At 56.9% G+C, this 18,360-nt stretch overlaps 1 protein-coding gene across 1 annotated transcript; it reads left to right on the forward strand.

The window, feature by feature from the left end:
• The first annotated feature begins 13,124 nt into the window (after positions 1–13,124).
• Positions 13,125–17,799, forward strand: MADCAM1 (mucosal vascular addressin cell adhesion molecule 1). Its single transcript, NM_001037821.1, is given in 5 exon segments — positions 13,125–13,202; positions 13,314–13,586; positions 13,998–14,318; positions 15,818–16,324; positions 17,453–17,799. Coding segments are annotated over 5 exon segments (1,275 nt in total). The 5' UTR covers positions 13,125–13,141; the 3' UTR covers positions 17,566–17,799.
• The last annotated feature ends 561 nt before the right edge of the window (positions 17,800–18,360 follow it).

Genomic DNA, 18,360 nt, shown 5'->3' on the forward strand with positions numbered 1-18,360 from the left:
GAGGGGGCCGAGCTGAGTCCAGGACAGGAGTCACGTGGGCCAAGGGGTGGCTGCGGTTGTCCAGGAAGCCCCCTCCTCCCAGAAGCCAGCGACACAGAGCGTCTCTGTCCCTGACACAGGAAGGCTCCCCCGACCCCAACCCATGTCGGGATCTGAGACCGGGCTCAGGTAAGCGTAGCCAAGCAGAATTCACATTCCTTGTCTTCAGAGCATCCTTGTTTGCTGCTGTGTGGTCACGCCCTTTTGCAGTGCAACATGTTAACAGGTGTTCTGAGTGACCATTTGCATATCATACAATTCATTCCACAATGTAATTTTTAGGCATTCTATAATTTTCAAACCTTTTTAATCAAAATGTTATAGTCTGTGTCAAAGGTCATAAAACAAGTCTTAAATGCTATGTTAGAAAAGATCTTGGGACTTCCTGGTGGTCCAGTGGCTAAGCCTCCCCACTCCTAATGCAGGGGGCCCCGGTTTGACCCCTGGTCGGGAAACTAGGTTCCACGTGCTGCAACTAAAACCTGGCACAGACAAGTAAATAAATAAAAATATAGAAAAGAAGATCTTAAAATCAATGACCTAAGGTTTCACCTTTAAAAACTAGAAAAATGTAAGAGTACTAGTGGGTAGATGGAGGGAGATTTAAAAAACAAAGTAGAATGCATGAAACAGAAAACTGAAGAAAGAATTAACAAAGCCCCACCACCACCACCCAAAAGCTGATTCTTTAAAAAGATCAACAAGAAACCAGCGCGGTGAATGAATGACAACATTGGGACAGGAGGCCGGCAGCACTGCAGACTTGCAGGCTCTGGGGGAAACGAGTCTGTGTGAAGCCAGAGGCATTTACCGTATCCCAGTCACCAGGTTACTAGCTTGGGACTCAGGCATCCTGGCCCAGCATCGCAGTGTTTAATTATCCCAGCATCGCATGAGAGGTGTGGATTCTGACCTCCTCTGGTCACAGGAGGGGAGACAGTGGGGAGGGAGGGAGGGCGAGTCAGGGGAAGGGGGCGGTGGGGGTGGGGGATTGCACAGAATTCTGACTCAGGTTTTAGAGCAAAGCTTGGCATCGAGGGCTTCTCCCGGGGTTCTAATTCCTGCTCAGTTTTCCGGGTATGCTGAATCTCTGGATTTCCCTCATCCTAAGGATAAAACCCAAGTCCTCCCTGTCTCATCCCTGCTCCCCTCTGCCCTGGACTCCTAGCCTTCAGCCCTCGTCCACGACCTTGTGGCCACATCAGCCGGCTTCCTGCCCCTTGAATGGGAACCTCAGGGCCTTCACCTGCTCCCCTCCCCAGAGAGGCTCACTTCTGCCCATCAGCCCACAGCCAGCTCGATCCTCAGGCACCGGTCGCCCCGACACTCAATGAGCTATGTGCTCCTTAGCAGAGTCATGGACAGAAGTGGGAGATGGGGGATGAATACCCACCTCCTTCTCCTCCTGTCCATGGGCGCCTCTCAGGGACCCACACTGGCTAGATGTGCAGGAGCCCAGGAACTGGTCAGCCTTGGGGCCCAGGACAGGGGGTGGAAGGACCCAGCCCTCCCCATTTCTGGGCCCCCAGCCCAGGCTCCCTCGGTCAGCCCTGGAGTGAAGAGAGCTGGAGACACTGGACTCGGCTCCCACCACCTCCATTTCCTCTCGGTGACCCAGCCCCTCTGGGATGAGACCCTACATTCAGAATCCATCCAGGGCTCCGTTCCCCTTTCTGACTATGAGAAGCCAAGAGCTAACACAGAGTTGGGGGGTGGGGGCAGTGAATAGGAAGGACAGGCAGCCTGAGCCTGTGCAGGGTGTTTGGGGGACCCCCAGGCCCAGGCCCCTCCTCAATAGAGTTCATCCCCCACTAGCCCGCCTGGCCACCACTCCTGGCCGGATTCTCTCTTTTCTGGGCTAAAGAGCCCAGAAATCTTCACTCCAGCAGGCGGGCTGAGATGTGAACCAGTCAAAGTCTACATGGGAACAAGCCGCATTTTAATCCAAACTGACATGGGCAGCAGAGGGCAAGTCAGAGAACTTGAAAACGGAAGCTCAGCTGGGTGTGAGAGCGGGACTCAGGCCCAGCCGCGAGGCCCCGGTGCGGGCAGAAACCAGTGAGGCTGCCCGGCTAAGCCGAGGCCTAAATACGGCCAGTGCTCCTCTGATAACAGCCCTCATCAGAACTACTAATTCCACCAGGACAGAGCTGCGCACCAGGCAGTTTCCGGTACAGGGGAAACAGGGGTGAACGAAACACACAACCTCCCCGCCTCTTCTTTCCACTTAGGCAGGCAAGTAGTGCCCTGGAGAAGAACGGGGTGGGAGGGGGTAGTCAGAAGGGGCCAGAGCTGTGGGTGTGCAGCCTAGGAGGCCTCAGTGGGGAGGAGTCACGGAGAGAGCAGGGAGACCTGGTGAGAGGGAGCACCACCTGTGCAAAGGCCCTGGGACAGACAGCCCTGCGCCTGGCAGGTGGGAGGGGCCGCAGGGAGGATGAGCGAGGGACTGGGGCAGGAGGTGAGGGCCCGGGGACGCGGAAGGCTCGATTGCCACGGCAGGGGAAGGTGTGGAGGGCGGGGTGGAGGGGGCAGAGCAGGGACGCGCCTCGCTCTCTGCTCACAAGCGCCCTCTGGCGGTTTCGGGAAGAACAGGCCATGGGCAGCACTGGGACGCTGGGAAAGGGGAATTAAGGGGTGGAGATGGGGGTGTCTTGGAGGGGTGAGGGAGGGGTGATGGATGATAGGGAGATGATAGGGCGATGGTGAGTAGGAATGTGGGGAGTGAAGATGGGAGGGGGAATTGGGGGCCGGGGGATGGTGGGGCCAGCTGAGCAGGAACGGAAGAGTGGGCGAGAAGCAGGGATTCTGGGTCTACTTTAAAACTAGAAACAACAAGGTCTGCAAGCGGATTTGAGGGAGGGAGGGAGCTACAGAGCCCCAGGGCTTTGGTTGGCTCACCTCAAAGGATGGAGCTGCGGGTACCTGGGAGGGAGCAGAGGTGGGAGGGGCAGGCTTTTCTTATTTTATTCCATTTTGTATAAATATTTATGGGGCATTACTTTTTTTTTGGTCAGTTAGTTCCCCAACTAGGGATTGAACCCACTGCCCCCTGCACTGGAAGCAGTGTGTCTTAACCACTGGACCACTGGGGAGTCCCAGGGCAGCCTTTAAATGATCATGAGTTCACTCTTGGGGTTGAGGGCTTGGGGCTCCAGCAGGAGATGCACACGGACACACGGTGGGCCAGCTGTACAGGGTAGGCTGCTGGTCATCCATGGGTTCTGTGGGTGCAGGTACACCTTGGCTGTGAACTTGAGGAGGTGGGAGCCCTGGAGACTTTGGAGCAGAAAAGAGGAGCGGTCAGCATTAGGAGAGAGACGTCAAGAGTGGAATCTCTGAAGGACCTGAGCTCAGACCAGCTGCTTTCTTCAGCAGTTTACTGTCCTTTCTCCCCACTCCTTCCCATCTCTCTCTCTCTCTCACACACACACACACACACACACGCACACACACACAAGAGGCAAAGCTGTGCATGTCCTGTCCTGGGGTCAGCACATCGCTGGCCCAGACCCGGTGCACAGACAGCCACAGAAGAAAGGGGTGGGGGCTATTGACATAGCTGAGCTGAGGTCCCTCACCATCTCTAAAGCTGTCTAGGGGCTGAAAGTGAGAAGCTGGATTATAGGCCAGCCTGCTGTTCTGTCCCTGGCACGGTGGGTGGGGCGGGCCGGGGGGCAGGTATTCTCAGGACGCTGCCCCATGCAGTGTCAACTCTCCCTCTGCCCTCTGGCCTGCGATCTCTCACCTCCCACCTCCCCAGGGTGCTCACAATTGTCCCTCAGCAGGGCCTGACTCAGACTCACGCGCCTTGGTGGCTGCCTGCCCCTTTGTTCCAGGGAGGCAGGGATGCTAACAAGGAAGCCTTGTTCTTCTCAGACGGACAAGGACCCAGCGAACCTGCCAGCTCCCTCCTGCCTCCATTCCGGAAGGACCCAGCAAACCTGCCAACTCCCCTCATGCCTCCATTCAGGAAAGAGCCGGCTCCCCACTCAGACCACCAAGGACCCTGCCAGGTGGGGAGGGAGTGGCTCTCCTGTTCCGCTGGGTCCCTGGCTGCACGCCTGCCTAGTCCCTGTTATGAAGACAAAGACAAAAGGTTCAGGGGAAAGAAGGATTCAAACTGGGGAGCTGAGAGGGTCTAGCAGGCTTTCCTGAGGCCCACCAAGTCTGACCTGACCACAACCAGGTCCTATCTCCCCTCGATGGCCTTCCCCATCCCTAGGGGTGCCCCTCTGGCCTCCTTGCTTTCCCGGAGCTCGCCAGGCAGCTCCAGCTACAAGGCCTTTGCATATACTATATCTTCCACCTGGTACACCCCTTCCCACACAGATGCTTCCTAATTCTCATCCCTTCCCCCAAGTCTTTGCTCAAACCTCCCCATGTGGCCACCCAATGTCACCCTACGTATGCCCGACCTCCATACTGCCAATTCCCCTTTTTCTCACTGCCTTTGTGCGTGTGCTCAGTCACTCAGATGTGTCCCAGTCTCCATGGACATAGCCCATCAAGCTTCTCTGTCCATGCGATTATCCCAGCAAGAATACTGGAGTGGATTGCTATTTCCTCCTCCAGGCTTCCCCACCCAAGGATCAAACCCAGGTCTCCTGCAGCTCCTGCACTGGGTGCTGCTGCTGCTAAGTCGCTTCAGTCATGTCTGACTCTGTGCGACCCCATAGATGGCAGCCCACCAGGCTCCCCCATCCCTGGGATTCTCCAGGCAAGAACACTGGAGTGGGTTGCCATTTCCTTCTTCAATGCATGAAAGTGAAAAGTGAAAGTGAAGTCGCTCAGTTGTGTCCGACTCTTAGCGACCCCATGGACTGCAGCCCACCAGGCTCCTCCATCCATGGGATTTTCCAGGCGAGAGTACTGGAGTGGGGTGCCATTGCCTTCTCCAAAGGTGGATTCTTTTCTGCTGAGCCATGTGGGAAGCCCTTCCCACTGCATTTATCTCCCACAAATATAGTATAGCATTGACCCCCAGCGCAGTGCTGGGCTGGGGCTTGTGAGAGCTGGCTTAAATTTGCAGAAGTTTTATGTGCAAGCTGATGTCACGATGGAAGCTTGAAAGCACCCATGAAGGGAGTATTTACACCCCACGAATTAGTATGTGCCATAGAGCAGGGCTTTTTGCCTTAAAAGTGCCAGCTGTTCAACATTTATAAGCACACTCTAGTGCTCCAGTGCTAAGTTGCTTCAGTCGTGTCTGACTCTTTGTGACCCCATGGACTGTAGCCCCCAAGGCTCCTCTGTCCATGGGATTCTCCAGGCAAGAATACTGGAGTGGGTTGCCATGCCCTTCTCCAAGGGATCTTCCATACCCAGGGGTCGAACCGAGTCTCTTACCTGTATTGGCAGCAACCAGGTTCTTTACCACCAGAGCCACATGGGAAGTCCCATGAGCACATTGCTACCTGTTTATTATACTTAATGTTTACGCCTTCTGGCCCCTCCCGCCCCGGTTAGAATGGAAGGCCCTCTGGGCAGGGCCTGCTCACTTTGCTCCCTGCTGTCTCTCAGCATTTAGAACAATGCTCGGCGACTAGCGGCTTCCCAGGTGGTGCAGTGGTAAAGAATCCACCCGTCAGCAGGTGACACGAGACGCGGGTGGCATCCTCGGGTCCAGAAGATCCTGGGAGCAGGAGATGGCGACCGACTCCAGTATTCTTGCCTGGAGAACCCTATGGACAGAGGAGTCCCACAGACGTGGACACGACTGAGCATGGCCACACGGGCGCTCAATAACTACTCGGTGACTTAATGAATGATCTTCATCCAGACCCGTGAGACAAATCCAGCCTCAGCATGAACCTGGTCATCCTCCAGCGCTAGAGAACACACTCAGGGCCCCAGCACTGTGACCCTGGGCCGGGAGACCGGACCCTGACCGCCTAGCACGGACCCCGTCCAATTACACGACCCTTGTCACGACCCCACCCCAGCCCCTGAGACGCCCCCGAAGCCTCGAGGCCGCGGTCCAGACCTAGTGGTGCAGTCTCTCGCGACCCGGACCTTTCGGTTCGGGATGCAGGACCCCCGGCCTCGCCGCATATCCCCTGCCTCAGGAGCTCCAGCCGGAGTCCCAAGCGGTGCCAGTGCAGCAGGAGCCCCGGGGGCGTGACCTTAAAGACGCACAACGCTGCCGTCATTGGTGCTAAATTACGCGCGGACAGGAGCTCCCTACGCTCAGAACCGAGGGCCGTGCGACCTCGCCGGCCAGTGCGGGGCTAGAGAGACGCTGCGCTCCTTTCGGCCTTGTGGGAAACGCGCCCCCGGCCGCCACCCCGGCCCCTGCGGCATGTCGGGAGTTGTAGTCCGGGCGGGGGGACCGTGGTTCTCCGGGGAGACCTGAACGCGCGCCGGCGTGTTCCTGAAATCCTCGCTGTAGGTTGCGGGCGCCTTCTGGGGCCAAGCCGAGCTGGACCGCCGCGTCCTGTTGGTTGAGAAGCTCGTCACCAAAGACGCAGCGCGGCGAGTACGAGCTACAGGCCCGACCCTGACCCTCAATCCCGCCCGAAAGTGACCTGACCACCGACCCTCGGCTCCAGCAGGACTCTGACCTCAGTTGCCCATCCTGACCTTCCCCTGCTGGTCTGCCTTGACGCTAGACGTTGGCCCCATTCCTTACCTAGCACCCCCAAGCCCATCCTGGTCCCTCCAGACGCCTTGACCCAGGTGTCTGGTCACAGCCCTGCGACCCCAGTTTCCCACACTCCCTGCAGAACGACCCCAATCGCACCTTGATTGGGCTCTGAATTTGCAGCCCCCTCCCCCCATCACCCAGACCTTGCTACCAGGCCCGCATCCTCTTGGTCCATTCATGTCAGGGGTAGAGAGCCTGGGCTTCAAACAGGCTCCTGAAGCAGAGAACTTCCCCGAGGGGTCGGCCCTGGGTGACCCCCAACCCAACCCCTCCGCGTCTACAGGCAGGGCGCCCAGAGGCTCCCAAGTCCTCCACCAGCCACCTCCCACCCAGGATTTCCCAACCTCTGATGTTCCCAGCACTGATTGGCACCCGGCCCCATCCTCTCCATTTCAGGAGTCACCTAGTGCCCCTACCTGGTGAGAGTGAAAGTCACTCAGTCGTGTCCTACTCTGTGACCCCATGGACTATACAGTCCATGGAATTCTCCAGGCCAGAATACTGGAGTGGGTGGCTGTTTCCTTCTCCAGGGGATCTTCCCAACCCAGGGATCAAACCTAGGTCTCCCACATTGCAGGCGGATCCTTTATCAGCTGAGCCACCAAAAAAGTCCACCTGGTGAAAACCACCATCCTAAACCCTTAGCACAGTGGGCATCCCAGGGCTCAGGCAAGGGTCTGATGGAGGACATTTCCATTCTGTGCTCAGGGACCCAGATCCATTGCAAGGCCAGGGAGCCGGTTCCCCTACCCCCAGCCCCCAGTGAGGCCAAAAAATAAATAAATAAGGGACTTCCCTGCCAGTCCAGTGGTTAATATTCCACACTTCTACCACAGGGGGCACATGTTCAATATCTCATCAGGGAACTAAGATCCTGCATGCTGCATGGAATGGCCAAAAATAACTAAATAAATAAAATTTTAAAATGAGACTGTAGATGAGAAAGTAGATTCATAAACCCAAGTTGCTTTAAGCACACTTAAAAGTTTTCTGATAAGCAGGTCAAACATCTGTTTTTAGGTTAATATTTAAATTAAAAATCACATTTTAAGTGGTGAGTATGGAGGTTCGTGACATTGTACAGGAGACAAGGAGCAAGACCATCCCCAAGAAAAAGAAATGCAAAAAACCAAAATGGCTGTCTGAGGAGGCCTTACAAATAGCTGTGAAAAGAAGAGAAGCGAAAAGCAAAGGAGAAAAGGAAAGATATACCCATTTGAATGCAGAGTTCCAAAGAATAGCAAGGAGAGATAAGAAAGCCTTCCTCAGTGATCAATGCAAAGAAATAGAGGAAAACAATAGAATGGAAAAGACTAGAGATCTCTTCAAGAAAATTAGAGATACCAAGGGAACATTTCATGCAAAGATAGGCTCAATAAAGGACAGAAATGGTATGGACCTAACAGAAGCAGAAGATATTAAGAAGAGGTGGCAAGAATACACAGAAGAACTGTACAAAAAAAATCTTCACGACCCAGATAATCATGAGGTGTGATCACTCACACTCACCTAGAGCCGGACATCCTGGAATGTGAAGTCAGGTGGGCCTTAAGAAGCATCACTAGGTACAAAGCTAGTGGAGGTGATGGAATTCCAGTTGAGCTATTTCAAATCCTAAAAGATGATGCTGTGAAAGTGCTGCACTCAATATGCCAGCACATTTGGAAAACTCAGCAGTGGCCACAGGAAAAGGCAATGCCAAAGAATGCTCAAACTACTGTACAATTGCACTCATCTCACATTCTAGTAAAGTAATGCTCAAAATTCTCCAAGCCAGGCTTCAGTAATACGTGAGCTGTGAATTTCCTGATGTTCAAGCTGGTTTTAGAAAAGGCAGAGGAACCAGAGATCAATTTGCCAACATCCTCTGGATCACAGAAAAAGCAAGAGAGTTCCAGAAAAACATCTATTTCTGCTTTATTGACTATGCCAAAGCCTTTGACTGTGTGGATCACAATAAACTGTGGAAAATTCTGAAAGAGATGGGAATACCAGACCACCTGGCCTGCCTCTTGAGAAATTTGTATGCAGGTCAGGAAGCAACAGTTAGAACTGGACATGGAACAACAGACTGGTTCCAAATAGGAAAAGGAGTATGTCAAGGCTGTATATTGTCACCCTGCTTATTTAACTTATATGCAGAGTACATCATGAGAAACGCTGGGCTGGAGGAAGCACAAGCTGGAATCAAGACTGCCAGGAGAAATATCAATAACCTCAGATATGCAGATGACACCACCCTTATGGCAGAAAGTGAAGAAGAACTAAAGAGCCTCTTGATGAAAGTGAAAGAGGAGAGTGAAAAAGTTGGCTTAAGGCTCAACATTCAGAAAACTAAGATCATGGCATCTCGCCCCATCACTCCATGGCAAATAGATGGGGAGACAGTGGAAACAGTGGCTGACTTTATTTTTCTAGGTTCCAAAATCACTTCAGATGGTGACTGCAGCCATGAAATTAAAAGACGTTTACTCCTTGGAAGGAAAGTTATGACCAACCTAGACAGCATATTAAAAAGCAGAGACGTTACTTTGCCAACAAAGGTCCATCTAGTCAAGGCTATGATTTTTCCAGTAGTCGTGTATGGATGTGAGAGTTGGACTATAAATAAAGCTGAGTGCCGAAGAATTGATGCTTTTGAACTGTGATGTTGAAGACTCTCGAGAGTCCCTTGGACTGTAAGGAGATCCAACCAGTCCATCCTAAAGGAGATCAGTCCTGGGTGTTCATTGGAGGGACTGATGCTGAAGCTGAAACTCTAATACTTTGGCCACCGATGCGGAGAGCGGACTCATTTGAAAAGACCCTGATGCTGGGAAAGATTGAAGGCCGGAGGAGAAGGGGACGACAGAGGATGAGATGGTTGGATGGCATCACCGGCACAATGGACATGGGTTTGGGTAGACTCTGGGAGTTGGTGATGGACAGGGAGGCCTGGCATGCTACGGTTCATGGGGTCGCAAAGAGTCGGACACGACTGAGCGACTGAACTGAACCGAGTGACACCTGGCTGGCAGCCCTGCCTGCTACAAACTCAGTAGTAATCTGAGTTTGCAACCTTGTAAACCTCCCCCTTCATCACAGCCTGGAGCAGCAGAGCAGTGCTTTCCCTCTCAAACACAGCCAGTCACCACACCACACTGAGGCTGCCAAAGTGGACGTGTGGGTTGGTAGATGGGGGAGCTTGTTCAGTTGCGGGCGGATGGATGCATGGGTGGATGAACAGCTGGATGCCAAGTGGACAGAAGGCTAGGTAGATGAATGGATAGTGGAGGTTGGAGGCTGGTGGCCTAAGGGACAGAGTGGGTGCATAATTGTGGATGGCCAGACGGGCAGGTGCTGGGCGGGCAGACCTGAGTTATCTCTGCCCAAGTCTGCCCACACCTGCTAAGGTCAGTCGGGGCCTGTCCTGCCCCTGTGCCCTCCTCGCCCCCTCAGCCCAGCTTGGCCAGGGAACTTCAGGGACCATCAGGGACATTGAAGAACCGATTGAATAGCCCTGTCAGGCTCTAGAACCTTCTGTGGGGCTATGTAACAGGCCATCTTTGACCCTCACAGCCTCCATCTCCTCCCTTAACCTCCCTGAGACCACCCAGGCAGGAAGCCATCCAGGGAGGGGGCTGAGGGTGACATCCAGGGTCCTCCAGCACCAGAGTTGAGTGGGGCATCTGACGTGGGGGGAGCGGGGGGGCAGTGCTCCAATGACTCAGCCCTGCCCCAGGGCTCTAGCTCACACCAAAGAAAATCCATGAGGCCCCCAACTGACCAGCGATGCTAGCAAGGGGAGCTGGCCAGGCAGAGTACAGGGGTCCTGGGGGAACAGGTGTCTCCCAGGGCCAGGGCACTGGCCTCTGGACACCCTGCTCAGCCCAGTCCCCCGCAGAGCCCTGAGATCATCCTGGGGAGCAAGGAGGGGGCTAGAGTGTCCGACCTCCGGTGGTGACAGCACCCTCCATGGAAAGGAGGCTTCCAGCAGAGGTCACTGAGGACTTCCTCTGTGCAGGGGGCAATGCTGGGAAATGGGGACCAAGAGCAGGAAGCCCAGGGTAGGGGGTACAGCCAGACCATCAGCCCCCCTGGCAGCGGCTCCCATGGGCTCAGTCACCCAGGGGCAGAAGCAGATGTCCCTGGAGCAGCCTAGGAGTAGGGTTCAGTCTTCCACCCCCTCCCCCTGGTGCTGGCTCTGCTCCTCCAGGCACCTGCCCAACCCTTTCCTCCCCCATCCCTACTCAGTCTCCGTGTCTCCGCCCTTTCCTGTCCCCCACCTCTGCCCGGAACCTTCTTCCTCTGTTGAGCCCACCTGTCCCTTCTTCATGGTGCCCTCCATTGATGCCCTGGTCATCGTGTCCCCCTTAGCACTGCCCTCTGATCACTGCAGGCATCTTTAACCCAACGGTTCTTCATTCACGCAGGCAGAGGCTTGGAGCTGGAGGGGCCAGGCAGTGGGGGGGTGGGGGCAGCAGGCCCACGCCTTGCAAGGACCTTGGCTGCCAGGGCAGCAGGAAGCCAGGTCAGGGGCTGGGAAGAGACCCATTCACCAGGCCAGCTGCCCCCCACCCGGGTTAAGGGCCCAGCTTCCCGAGAAGGGCCCAAACCTCCGGCCTGGGGAGGGACCGCACCTTGGAGCCTCCTTCCTGTGCTGCCTTTCCCGGCACCAGGGGTAGGGGGATGGGGCCAAAGAAGCCAGACTCTGGGTTCACACACCTGGGCCCCCCGAATCTCAGCTTCCATCCTCTGATGCCAGGCCCCCCCAGCCTGACTCCCATCCCCAGCCCCCCAGCCTCACCCTCCAACCCTTGGACCACCAAGCCTCAGCCTCCTTCTTCTGTCCCCAGCCCTCTACAGCCACCTCCTCAGCTCACCCCAGCCCCCAGTCCCCCCAGCCTCAGCCCCTCCTCTGCCCCCAGCCCCTCAGCCTCAGCTCCCCCTCTCTGCCTCCAGTCCCTGATCTTGGGCCCCATGTTCTGCCTCTGACAATTAAGAGGTTGAAAAGAGGGCATTCCCTGGTGGTCTAGAACTAGACCCCCATCAGGAACTAGATCCATCTGCTGCAACCAAAGATCCAGCAGCTGCAAGGAAGACGGAAGATGCTGAGAGCCACAACAAAAGACCCCCACACAGTCAAATAAGTTAAAAAAAAAAAAAAAAAGATGCTGAGAACACAGATGGGCAGAGCTGGTAGTGCTTAGAAACTGGCATCTCCCAGCAGGTCCTCTCACTCTGAAGTCAGGGAAACTGAGGCACAAGTCACACCTAAAGTCAGGCGGGGGTAGGAGGCAACCAGGACCCTCCACCCTTTTCCTTCTGCGTGCCTGCTGTGCTCAGAGTCTGGGGTCACAGGACAGGCCACAGCAGACAACCCACCCCCCCCACCCCCCGCCCCGGCTATTCCCAGTACAGGGGGGATATGACATCAGCCATTTGACCTCTCTAAGGACTTGGAGGAAGTGGGGGGAGGGGAAGCTAGCTGGGGCCCTTCCCACTCAGGAGGCTGCGTCTGGACACAGCCCAGCAGAGAAGGCATGTGCTAGGTCCGGAGGCTGCCAAATGCCCAGGCTCCGGCCGTGGCCTGAAGTTTGGGTTTTTCCCTCTGCCACGGGGCAGCCGTGGAGTGTCTGCATGCTCAGAGGGTGTTTCTAAATCCACTCTGGTGCCCGGTGGTGAATGGCCTTGAGGGAACCCAGGACCAGGCTGAGGGTGGTCTACACAACGGAAAGGGCAGACGGATTCAGGCGTTGGGGACACGAGGATCTCGGGCCTGGCTGATGATTGCTGTGGGTCCCCTCCCAGGCGTCTCCTCGGAAGACGCTCCGTGGCCCCGGGGTCCCATCCTGCCTGCCCATTAGGCGCACGGGAGACAAGCTCAGAGGGGGGTAGTGCGGTGTCCTAGGCATCGTGGGCCGCAGCCCCATCACCCCCAAGAGACCCCACCACCCCACAACATCCTCACCCCTGGGGGACCTCCCCCGCTCCGTCAGGACACTTCTCCGGGAGATCCACCGCAGGAGAACCCCAGCGCGGCCGCCCCAGCTCCCAGGAGACTGCTCTCCATCGCCCCCGTGCGGCCGCTCCGGGTAGTAAAGACCGAGAGTCCCGCGACGGCGCGAACCGGGCGCCAACCCCGGGCCTGGCCCCTCCACCGTCAACCCTCTCCTGCCTCCATCTTCCGAGGTTGCGTTTCTAAAAGCGAGGCCTGGAACCGGCCCAGGCCTTCTGCCCTCCTGTTCCGACTTCGGCCGCTCCCCTACCGTGCCCCCGCACCTCTCGCCCCCAGCCCCTTCCCCTCTGTCGCCTCCAGGGTCATCGGGGGTCAGAGTGGGAAACCCCCTCGGGAAACCCCCGGGGAGCAGCTGGAAGAGAGGAAGCGGGGTCGCGGGGTCGCGGGGCGGCGGGAAGGAGCCCGGGACGCCACTATTTAAGCCACCGCCCCCACGGGCAAGGGACAGAGCCTGGCCGAGCATGGAACGGGGCCGCGCCCTCCTGCTTCCCCTCCTTCTGGGGCTGCTCCAGCCTGGCCGCGGTGAGCGGGGAGGGGCCGCAGACGCGCGTGCGGAGGTTGGGGAGGTGATGGGGAACCCCACGTAGGGACCTGGGAGGAGGAGGGCGGAGCTGAGACCGCGGTCGCCCGCAGGTGGGCTGCTGGAAGTGGATCCACCTGAGAGCCAGGTGGCGATGGCCGTGGGCGAGTCGCGAAACTTCACCTGCCGCATGACCTGCGCAGACGGCAGGGCGGCCTCGGTGGTGTGGCGGGGCCTGGACACCAGTCTGGGCGCCGTACAGTCCAGCGCGGGCCTCAGCATCCTGTACGTGCTCAACGCCTCGCTGTCTGCGGCGGGGACCCGCGTGTGCGTGGGCTCCTGTGGGGACGTGAACCTCCAGCACCGGGTGCGGCTCCTGCTGTTTGGTGAGCCCCCGCCCCTCCCCCCGCCTCTGCGCCCTCGGGGCCCCGGCCGGCAGCCCTGCTTTCCCTCCGTCCCTTGGCCACCTCCGCCTGGAACGCTTCCCGGATTGCCCACCACGTCCCAGCTCCTAGCCCGCCTCGCAGGTCCTCCAGAGTCGCTCTGCAGTCCCCGTTCTCCGCGCATCCCTCTCCCCAATCCACGCCCGATCCTGCAGGACCTCACCCCCTGCCCTTTCCGCTCTGGACTCGCTCTGACACCTTATACTCTAGCTACACAGGCTGTCGTAGCGGGTCTCGCCTGTCCCGGTGCCCCAGCAGTCTCCAGGAACCCCAGGCCCCACCTCCACGCCACCTCTTCCAGGCGCAGCCCTAAACCTCCTGGTTCAGCTCACCCGCTCCTCCCCTCCCCCACAGCCTTCCCTGACCAGCTGACTGTATCCCCTGAGGCCGTTGTGCCAGGGAGGGACCAGGAGGTGGCCTGCACGGCCCACAACGTCACACCTCCTGGCCCTGACACCCTCTCCATGTCCCTGCTCCTGGGGGATCGGGAACTGGAGGGAGTGGAAGCCCTCCCGAACGTGACTGAGGAGCCCCAGGAAGGCGAGGATTCGCTGTTCCAAGTGACCCAGCGCTGGCTGCTGCCCACCTCAGAGACCTCCAGCCTGCGCACCCTCCACTGCCAGGTGACCATGAGGCTGCCCGGCCGGGAGCTGACCCACCACCGGACCATTCCAGGTGAGCCTGCGCCCGTGGGGAAGTGGACAAGGTCACACCACCCAGCACCTGAGTCTCTGGTGAGCCCTGGGTGGCTGCCTGGCCACTCGTTGGGAGTCCTGGCTCCTCCCTGCACTCGCTGGGTCTCCACCTGGACAGGTCTCGCACCACCAGCTGGAGGGAAAGTCACTTTCCATCCTTCACCTGGCCTCCAGTGGCAGCCAGGGGGCTACTTCTCACTGGTTCATTCATTCAACAGATTTGCAGCGCACCTACCCTGAGCCAAGCCCACCAAGGTGCTGCTCCTCCTCTGCCCACAGCCCTCTGGGGCTCCCACCTCCCTTCAGGTGAAAGTCCAAGCTGGCTGCACCCACCTACAGGGCCCTGCACACCTGCCTTATCCCCCTCCCTTCTTACCCTTCACTCACACTGCAGTTCCTCCCACACTTCAGGGGCATTGCTGCCCCAGGGCCTTTGCATCTCTGTGCCCTCCATGGGAATGCTCTTCCCTACAGCTCCCGCACCCCCCTCCTTCCCAGTGAGGTCTCCTTCCCAGTGAGGCTTGCCCTGATCTTCCTGCCCAAGAGGTCCCACCACCCCCACCACACACACACACACAGGCCTCTTCTCTTCCCCTGTTGAATATTTCTTGACACCTTTTATCAACATCCGACTTGTGTGCTCGCTTTTTCCATCGTCTGTCTCCCCTGCTGATGGTTTCACTAAGACAGGAATGTGTTCATGGCTGTGTCCCCAGAGGCTAAAACAGGGCCCAGTGCATGTAGGTTTTCAGTAGATACATCCTGAATGAATGAATGAATAACTGTTATCCTGGGGGCCTGGCCCATAGTAGGTGCACAATAAATGCTTGCTGAATGAATGAAAACATTTAATGTGGGGGCTGGCACACAGTAGGTGGTCAGTTCACGTCAGAGGTTACTGTTTACTTTGCTCTCTTCTGGGACAAACCCCGCCCATATCACCAAGCCTGTGGCAGCCTCTCACCAAGCAAGCACAGACTGGGTCTCTGACAGGGCACCCCAAAACTCACATTAATGACTGGGGGCCTGGGGGCCTGGAAGGTTTGGCCTTCCCTTACTGAGGTAAGGGAAGTAGGGTGGGGTGGGAAGACCCTCAGTCTCTCATCTGCACCACAAGGTGGTACAGAAAGAAAACTTAGGCACGTCCTTGTTCCTTAGGTGGGCCCTCCTTCCCCCCTTCCTCCCCCCTTAGCCCCATAATAATAAAGTCCAATGCCCGCATCACTCTGCAGCCCAGCCCCTAGATGGGGGGCTCTCATGCCTCTTAACAGATTTAGACACTCGCTGGCGTGTGTTGGGGGGAGGGGGCATGTCAGACCCCGATCCTGTTCCTACCCACTGGGATACCCTGCAATTCATCCAAGTGAAGGACAGGACCTGGAGTAGATCAGGTCCAACCATGTGTTTCAGGCGGAGAGAGGGAGGTAGGAGAGGGGCCTGGGCAGCAGGTAGAAAACAAATGGCTGCTGCCTTTCCCAGTCCTGCAGGGCCTGACGTCCCCGGAGCCCCCCAGCATCACCTCCTCAGAGCTGCCCACCATGACCCCTGCAAAGCCCAGCATCACAGCGTCCCCGGAGCCCACTGATACAACCACCCCAGAGTCTTTTGTCATGAAGCCCCCGAAGCCTCCCATCACTACCTCCCCCGAGCTGGCCTCCACCTACAGCCCCGCGAGTCCTGGCCCCGCAAGTCCTGGCGCCACGTCCAGCAACAGCTCCACCAGGCCGTGCCTCCCGGAGATCCACCAGTCGTCAGCATCAGGGGCTTTAGAGCTGCTGTGCGAGGTGCCCTGTGGTCCCAGCATGGCCGTGCGCTGGACCCAGGCCCCTGGCGGGCTGGAGGCCTACGAGACGTGGGAGGCGGGGGCCCAAGCTTGGCTGAGCAGCAGGAGCACGCTGTGGTCCGGGTGCCATCCTGAGGGCTGGTTCCAGTGTCGCCTGGACCCTGGGGGCCACATGGCCAACCTGTATGTGGTCCCGGAAATCTGTGAGTTTGGGGACTGCAGGGGCCTGGGAGGGAGGGGAGCCTAGTGTCCAGGCCTTAGACAAGGAGTGCCCTGCTAGTCAGCCTGTATCCTCAGCTGTCTAGTGGGCTTCCCTGACCCTTTAAGGGTCACAAGTCACAGCTGCCTGCATGGCGATAACTAAGTTTCAGGGACCCTGCAGCTGTCACAGCATTTTGTAAACCCTGTAAACTCGACGGACTGAGACAGCCTGTGGAATAGAAACAAGACACAGACATCAGTAATTCCAGTTTTTCTGAAAGCCACATTCAGGAGGGAAAAAAAAAAATAAGTTTGACGATATATCATCAAACCCAATATATTTCAAATGTTATCATTTCAACATGCAGTCTATTAAGAAGCATGACTGAAGTTTGTTTTCAGACTAAGTCTTCAAAATGCAATGTGTGTTTTACATGGACAGTGCTGTCCACCCAGACTGGTCACACTTCAAATGCAGCTGTGGTGAGGGGCCCCTCACTGGACTGCCCACTTTTTAAAAAAATATTTATATGGCGATTTATTTACTTGGCTGCATCTGGTCTTAGTTGCAGCTTGTAGTATCTTTAGTTGTGGCATGTGGGATCTAGTTCCCTGACCAGGTATGGAACCTGGGTCCCCTACCCTGGGTGCTGAGGCTTAGCCACTGGACCATCAGGAAGTTCCTGGATTGCTCACTTCTAACTACAAGGTCCTAGGTACCTTTCCAAAGAGTTGCTCTAAAGGCCTTTGGGGGCTTTCCTGTTGGCTCAGATGGTAAAGAATTGGCCTGCAATGCAGGAGACCCGGGTTCGATCTCTGGGTCAGAAGATCCCCTGGAGAAGGGAATGGCAACCCACTCCAGCATTCTTGCCTGAAGAATTCCATGGACAGAGGAGCCTGGTGGGCTACAGTCCGTGGAGTCACAGAGTCAGACACGACTGAGTGACTAAACACACAAGGCCTTTGGCTAGTCCAGGGATTTCTGTACATTTCACAAAGGTGTTTTAAACTGTTAAGTCCTTTGTACAGTTTCAAGGAAACTGGTCAATCTGTGAGCCCTTAGCAGGCTCTGCCGGGCTGCTCCCCAAGCCTGAAGAGGGCTGCAGGATTCCAGATGCCTCTCTCTCCAGGCTCCCCGACGATGTCAGCTGCCCTGTGGACCAGCAGCTTGGCGCTGGGGCTCCTTCTCCTGGTGTTCCTCGCCTACCACCTGTGGAAACGCTGCCAGCCCACAAGCCGATGACCTGGGCCTCACACCCCCACCCTGCGTAGACCATATGAAGGGAGACTTTCCTTCTACTCGGTTGTGACTAGAGGACATGGGCAGCGTTCTGGACATCAGGCAGTGACCATGGGCTCCCTGCCCTGATGGCCGGCACATCCAGACTCCCCAGCTGGCTGGGTGTCCCTTCCGTGGGCCCCTGGGGAGCCGACCCTCCATGGTGCAGAGCTGGAAAATAAAGAGCATCTAGTCTGACCTTAGTGGTTTCAGTCCTGGTCCCACGACTTGGGAATCCTCCGCACAGCTCCAACCATCCTCTGCTCTAGGTGATTCTCCCAGAGAGGCAAGGAAGGACAGACACCACCGCAGTCCCACGTGGCCAGGGCTGGGGGAAGGAGGCGTGTACTCTGCCTGGGGCCCCTCCCTGCATGTGGGAACGCTGAAGCTTAAAGAGTAACTGCTGCTGCTGCTAAGTCGCTTCAGTCGTGTCCAACTCTGTGCGACCCCATAGACGGCAGCCCACCAGGCTCCCCCGTCCCTGGGATTCTTCAGGCAAGAACACTGGAGTGGGTTGCCATTTCCCTTTCCAATGCATTAAAGTGAAAAGTGAAAGTGAAGTCGCTCAGTCGTGTCCGACTCTTCGCGACCCCATGGACTGCAGCCTACCAGGCTCCTCCGTCCATAGGATTTTCCAGGCAAGAGTAACTAGGAGTCCTCAAAAGAAGAGGAGAAAAGTACTTGTTGGAGGACCGCACAGGCAAAGAAACAGAAGGGTGCTTGATAAGGGAAACTGTATGTACTCTTTTAGGGTGGCTG

The sequence above is a fragment of the Bos taurus genome, chromosome 7 (genome assembly GCF_002263795.3).
Source record: "Bos taurus isolate L1 Dominette 01449 registration number 42190680 breed Hereford chromosome 7, ARS-UCD2.0, whole genome shotgun sequence".
Taxonomy (NCBI): Eukaryota; Metazoa; Chordata; class Mammalia; order Artiodactyla; family Bovidae; genus Bos; species Bos taurus.